The 6534-nt window shown below is 46.2% G+C and overlaps 1 protein-coding gene across 1 annotated transcript; it reads right to left on the bottom strand.

Annotated features, from left to right (window-relative positions):
* Positions 1-576: 576 nt before the first annotated feature.
* IL1B (interleukin 1, beta) lies at positions 577-6128 on the bottom strand. The gene is made up of 6 exons (XM_008579323.1): positions 6082-6128; positions 5468-5519; positions 3679-3883; positions 2997-3146; positions 1669-1799; positions 577-928 (listed from the first exon to the last, which is right to left on the bottom strand). The coding sequence occupies exons 1-6, from the start codon at positions 6123-6125 to the stop codon at positions 716-718; spliced, it is 795 nt and encodes a 264-aa protein (XP_008577545.1). The 5' UTR covers positions 6126-6128; the 3' UTR covers positions 577-715.
* Between the last annotated feature and the right edge of the window lie 406 nt (positions 6129-6534).

The following is a 6534-nucleotide window of genomic DNA, read 5'->3' as shown; positions in this document are numbered from 1 at the left end:
AGGCTTGTCTTTGGTGCCCAGGGATGTTTCTACTTTGCAGCACCCTGTGATAAGGAGTGGGCTTCTAACCCCTCAAAGAGAGGGCTCTTGCAGCCCCGCTTAGCTTCACATTTCTGTATCAAATCTAAAACAAGTTTTAATGACTAGGGCAGAATTTTTTTTTCAGTGAAATTTATTTCAGAATCATCAGAACAGTGTGATCATACCCCCTCGTGTATAAATATTCCCATTTAAATAATCTGAGCTTATGTATTTTCAGCTGTGTCAAAAGGACTTGATTTAAAGACAGCACACCAGTCCAAACTGAATTGATTCCATAGATATTAAAAATGGGGCTCTTTCATAGATGCTGCTGCTTCTTGACCCCTTGAATTAAATAGACCAAACCAATCAGTCAATAAATAAATAAATAAACTGGTCGCTCTTCAGGAGCTGGGAGCAAAGGACAGAGGATTTCTTTGAACTGAATGGGTGAAGTGAGAGAGGCCTGGGTCAGCAGAGGGTCTGAGGGTTGGCCCCGGGAGAGAGAGCTGTTCTTCTTGGCTGATGGGCGGGAGGTCTCCCTAGTACTGTCCTAGGAATGCAGCTGGGCATCAGTGTAGGCAGCAGTAAAGACCAGCCTGCAGCCATGCTCAGAACCCTTCCATTCCCCTTCCACCAGATTGAGAAGTTGAATCTACATGCAGCACACGGGGTCCCTGAGGTACAGATCGCTTTAGGAAGACATGACTTCCATGGTGAAGTCAGTTATGTCCTGGCCGTTTTGACCATCTCCCAGGAAGACAGGCATATTTTCTGCTTGAGAGGTGCTGATGTACCAGTTTGGGAAGTTGGCAGACTCAAATTCTACCTTGTTCTTGATTTCTATCTTGTTGAAAACAAATCGCTTTTCCATCTTCTTCTTTGGGTAGATTTTGGGGTCTACGCTCTGCAGCAAAATAGAAATAAGAATTTTTGTGAGGGAAGGGACAAAGACACTGTGGTTGAGATGTTTTCTGGGTTGGCTGGAGAGAAACTGATGAGCAGGTTACAGGACCAGGAGCCAGAAGCCTAAGCTACCCTTGGAGCCACAAATTTCTGTGTGGTGACGGCAAGAGCCCTTCGACTTTTCTTAGTACCAAATGCTGGGGAGCATAATGTAGATGAGAATTTTCTAAAAAGTCAAAATTAAGCTAGAGCTTCTAGAAGTAGCTAGTCTCTAAAGACTTTTGCCATATTTTTCCCCATGGCCCTGGCTAGAATGACATCAACTTGGAAATGAAGTTTCTGCTGCAAAGCTGAAGGTGGTGGTGGTGGTGATTGTGGTGGGAGTGGAGGGCACATGATGACAGGTCCCTTTAATGGATTAATTCCCTGAAGTGTCATCTGTCAAATGACAGCAACCCTAACCATGTATAATACTTTTAACCCCAACATTGTATGTAATCTGTCAGGGTAGTAACAATGGCGGGACATAATACATCAGCAAAATGATTTAATTTTCTGTGGTAGGAGTGAAGGTTGCATGCATTTAAAAAGTATGTTAAATTTATTTATATTTATGCAGAACTGTCAAGTCGACCTGCTCCCAGATTTTTGAGGGGCAGGAGGGCAGAGAGAAGGTGGTATCTGAGAGGTACAAGATGGTTGGGGTGTTTCAGAAGAGGCTGGGAAGCCTCCCTCACTCACCTCTAGCTGCAGGGTGGGCTTGTTGTCTTTCATCACGCAGGACAGATACATATTCTTATCCTTGAGGCCCAAGGCCACAGGTATTTTGTCATTACTTTCTTCTCCTTGCACAAAGCTCATGGAGAACACCACTGAAGAAAGGAGAGAGGCTTGTGGTCAGGTACACAGCAGTGCAGGTCCCAACCCTGGGACCCCATGTGCAGGACCCATACAATTTAGCACCCTCTGTGGGAACCCACAGCCAAGTTCCTTTGGCCTAATAGACAAGATAACTTGGTTTCTCACAGACAAGAGCAGGGTCAGTTGGATGATTCAAGGTTTCCCCAAAGAAGTCCGAGGGCTTCTCAGAGCCTCACAGCAATGACAATGAAGAATAAAGGGGACCTAATTTTTAAATGCTGAAGGAGGGAAGGAAGCCATCTTGCCACTGGCCAGCAATGTGCCCATCCACAATTGTGGCCAATTTGTTCAATGTGGAAGACAAGGAAAGAGGTAAAGCTGGGCTTCCAGAAGAAATCGGGTATGAGAGCTGCTTCAGGAACAGAAAGCAGCATAGAGGAAGAACTTCGGAGAGGAGAGGCTTAGCTGGGAAAAGTGGCTCCAAAGAGACACTCGTTTTGATCTTCCTTAGTCACAGCAGTCTCGGTAGGTAGCCCTGGGGCCACTCTTACCACCCAGTTCTAAAGAAACAGGTTTATCCTCGCCTGACCAGGAGCAAGATGCTTTCCCCCAAGGCTGCCCCTGCCAGCCGTTCCCTTGCCCACATCCCTGCACTCAGGTTTCACCCGCAGTGGCATGATGCCAGCAGTTCCCCACAGCTAATCATGGGCTCACCGCCCCTAAGACATTTGCCAGTTACAGCAGAGAGATATACGTTCCTACTGGCCAGTAAATTTCCCTACAAGGAAACATCTGGTATTGGGCAGGAAGGATGCTAGGGATAAGGGGACAGGGTTGGGAATGGGGTGGACAGATTGTCACTTTACTATTCTAGTTTCAGTCTCAACCACAGGAAAAAAGAACCCACAGGCAGTTAGGGCATTTCTATCAAACGACCACCCAGTATGGAAGCATTGACACTGCACTATGCCTAAGTGACTTGGCTGGACAATGGACCCTGGAGTGCTGGAGCAGTCTGATTTCTCACAGCCACACCTCTTGCTAACAAATAAACATGCTGAGGCAATCAAACTGGTACCATTGCCAAAACCAAACACAAGTTTATGTTTTGTTTTTGTATTTGCCCTAACGTTCTACTTTGTTGAAAACATGGAGAATTACTAAGCTGCCAGGAGGCCAGGAAAGGAAACCAAGATGCTGATGGTTACCTTGTTTGTTCAGATTCTGGTTATTGAGGTGGAGAGCTTTCAGTTCATACGGGCCGGACAGCACCAGGCATTTCTGTTCTGTATCGTGGAGCGTGCAGTTCAGCGATCGTACCGCGTCGCATTCATGAGCATCATCCCATATGACAAATTCTGAAATGTGGAACACATGTTATTTAGACAGAAAATCAGAAGGACGGGCTTAGCGATGCAAGGCAGCAGAAATTGGTTTCTTGGAGGATATCTGAGCATGTACGGTCAAAGTTTCATTATAGCCTTGCAGGGGAGAAAGTTGGGTGGGTGGGTAAGACATGGGTTCAAGCTTCAGCTCTGTGATTGCTCACTGTGGACTAGCAACTGAGCTACTTGTGTAAAATGGTGATGGCAATAACACTAGCCCAATGGGGAGGTGGTGAGACTTGCCAGCGATAATGTAAGTGAAGGCCTCTGAAAACCAGTGAGTGGGTTGCCAGTGTGAATAGTTATCAAGGTCCTCTTTCAAGAATAGTTTCAACCAAAGAGATGACTGATTTGGTCTCTAACTTTCTTTGTTTTCTTCTCCTTGCTGGGCCTTCTACATTTAAATGGCGTCAGCTTCTGGGGAGTTTGGTTGACTGTTGAGTGATGGACTCTGAGGAGGACACGATGGGAGATCTACTGTTTGTTCTCAGCTCTCATTAAGTACCTTCTTCAAAGATGAGGGACAAGAGGCTGCTCAGGTCACCATCCTGGGAGGCCTTTGCACAGGGAACTAGCATCTTCTTCCTCAGCTTCTCCATGGCCACGATGATCGATACAACCTGCCTGAAATTGTGGTTGTAGTGCTGGTGGGAGATTTGCAGCTCGATGGCCCCCTCTGGACAGCAGAGGTCCAGGTCTTGGAAGCAGTTCTGTGGAGAAACCGAGTGAGTGTGTTAAGGTGGTCAGGCCAGCGAACTTGTCCTGCAGCGTTAAAGAGGAGAAAGGGGCCTCAGAGATGACTGAGCTTCTAATGATAATCCCTGTCTTTCTGGAGCCGAGATGTTAAGTGGCTTACCCAAGGGCACATGCAAGTTAGAGGCAGACCGCAAAGCAGAATGTGGGCTTTCTGACACCATATATGCTATTCTTTCAGAGTAAACCCCATTTTTTCCGTGTTTATCTTTTTTTATGCATGCTGTACCTACACCATATGCTGACACCTTCTTACACTTTATGTCTTTGTATCCCTAATGCTCTAACACTATGCATTTAATTCTTAGCCACGGTGATGACCATAACATTTTCTACTCACCTATAATCACTCAACAAGTTTTCAATTTTTCTACACACGTCTTTTTTTGGTGGAACACTGCCTCATAGGCATTCTGCCAATACTGTAAGAGTGGTTATGACTTGTGAAATACTTGTATGTTACCACTTTGAGGCTTAACTGAGGTTGCCCTAGGACATAATGGTTCAAAAGCTTGAAGGACAGTTGAAGAGACCTCTAACAGCGCAAAGGAAAGGTGGACCCACCAGATGTGCCTGCCCAGAGTGGAGGCTTCCGATGAGAGCCAGGCTGCTGGAGGAGGCAGCAGGGCAGGGCCAGGCAGAGACCCCAAGGCCCCCCACCCAGGGCTGCAGTCAACCCCTTATGCTGGTCTGAAAACTTAAAGAAATGTGCTTTTAACAGAACTGAGGACTGGATTCTGAGACAAGGGGAGGCTGTCATAAACCGAAAAAAAAAAAAGAGAAAAGTAGCTGCCTTCTAATCTGCACACCTGACCTAGCTGGGCTGATGTATGTGCTACCTAGGAAAGTTATCAGGAGTCACAGAAAAAAGAAGGGACAGCCAGAACATCAGCATCACTTTTTGGAGGGATGAGAGCTTGAAAAATGCCCATTTGCTGGGATAAACTTAGCTACCACTGAAAATACTTCAGAAATGAAGGTTTCAGGATGCAGGTATCTCGGAGATTATATAATTCATTCCCTTTATCTTTCAGATGAGGTCCTAAGGGGTGCAATGACTTGTCCAAGGTTGAATGGCAAGTGAATGGCTTTCTTTCAATTCCCATTCAATTTTCTGTTTACATCATCTATGTCTTATCTACCCAAAAGGGAGTAGATGTATATTAATTCTCAAGATCATCTCTGGGTTTCAGAGTTTGACTCAAGAGATTAGTGTAGGCTGAGCCCATCTCCTAAAAGGAGAATCAAATTTGTGTTGAAGACTTGACTGTCTTCCTGGTGCAAAACAGCAAACATTATCACCATGATTCCCCCCTCCCCCAAGCATGGCCATCATCACCAAGCCTTCAGAGTGACTAGGGTGGTGTGGCAGCTGTGTGGTGGCCGATAAGGCACATAGTGCAGCCTCTGTCTGTCTTATTGGAAGAGGCAAAAGTCATTCTATCATAAAATATCAAGGGAACAAGGTGGTCCAGCCCTTTTCATGGCTCTTCCTGTGTCAGAGCCCCTCCATGGGATGGGAGCTAAGCCCACAGACTCACCTTCATCTGTTTGGGGTCACTGGCCTCAAAGAACAAGTCATCCTCGTTGCCACTATAATAAAAACAGAGACAATGCTCAACTATGTTTCCTAAAGAGGTTTATTTTTCCTTCCCTGCAAGCAGGTCTTCACTGTTAATAGGAAACTGCAAACAGCATGTCATTCAAAGCTGCCTGAAGACTTCTGGCAAGTTCCATGGTGATATGCACAGAATAGTCTAAGAGGTAGATTCTGGACCAGGCAGGTATGTACCCTGGGTTTTCTCTGTTGGATCATGAGACCTAATCTCCAGCCCAGCAGAGTCAGCTAAAATCTGAGCTCCCACTCTCACCCAAGCCAAACTTTGCAAAAGGCTTCCCTGTACCATCCACTTGCCATCTTTGCTTCCCATTTGCCATCTGCATAAGCCCTGGCAGAAGCATCGGGATAGCTTCTGGGTCCCAAGTCTGGACTTGTAGTGCAGGCTTTAAACCAGTTTATAACCAGGTTAACTTAGAACCCTGCTTGCCACTGAGAGAAATGATTTGGGGGACAAATCTGGTCTCCAAGCACAGATAACATTACTCTTGAGAGGGGAGCCCTGCTCATGTTACTTGTCTCAGTCTCTTCACTGACCTGTAGTAAATCATTTCATTGACGAGTTCGGGTACCACTGCCATGGTTTCTTCAGAGACCTGTGAGAAGAGGAGAAATAAGTGACCACTTGCAGCGCCAGTCCCCGTGTCTTCATTTGTGAGTTTCCCTCAGCAATAGTACATGGCAGGCACGCAAAGAAACAAACTCTGAATGAATGAGAGAATGCACAAAAGAGCCGTCCTGTGGGTCTAGAGGAAAACATTTGCTAAACCAAATCCAAACCAGCAGTGCATTTGCTAGGAGACCTTGAGCAGAGGCTTTGACATTGATCTCCCAGATGTCAGCTGCTAGGTAAGCAGTACTCATTCCCAGAATATTTTACAAGTCATAGAATTACAGTACACCTGGCATTTTTACAAAAAGCCCAGGCCTCAGGCAGAGGGGAAGAGAGGGATGAAAGGAGGGAGGGAGGGGGGGCGGGGGGGGTAAAAG

Source organism: Galeopterus variegatus, unplaced genomic scaffold, assembly GCF_000696425.1.
Source record: "Galeopterus variegatus unplaced genomic scaffold, G_variegatus-3.0.2 Scaffold1858, whole genome shotgun sequence".
Classification (NCBI taxonomy): domain Eukaryota; kingdom Metazoa; phylum Chordata; class Mammalia; order Dermoptera; family Cynocephalidae; genus Galeopterus; species Galeopterus variegatus.
Note: the sequence above shows the minus strand (reverse complement) of the source record. Positions and strands in the feature narration are given on the sequence as shown.

What these genes read in the sequence shown, in the direction of transcription:
- IL1B (XM_008579323.1), bottom strand. Translation starts at nt 6,125, where the DNA reads ATGGCAGTGGTACCCGAACTCGTCAATGAAATGATTTACTACAG. An exon ending in GTGACCCCAAACAGATGAAG is followed by an intron (nt 3,884 to 5,467) that starts GTGAGTCTGTGG and finishes GTTTCTCCACAG; the next exon opens with AACTGCTTCCAAGACCTGGA. An exon ending in GTCCCTCATCTTTGAAGAAG is followed by an intron (nt 3,147 to 3,678) that starts GTACTTAATGAG and finishes TCCACATTTCAG; the next exon opens with AATTTGTCATATGGGATGAT.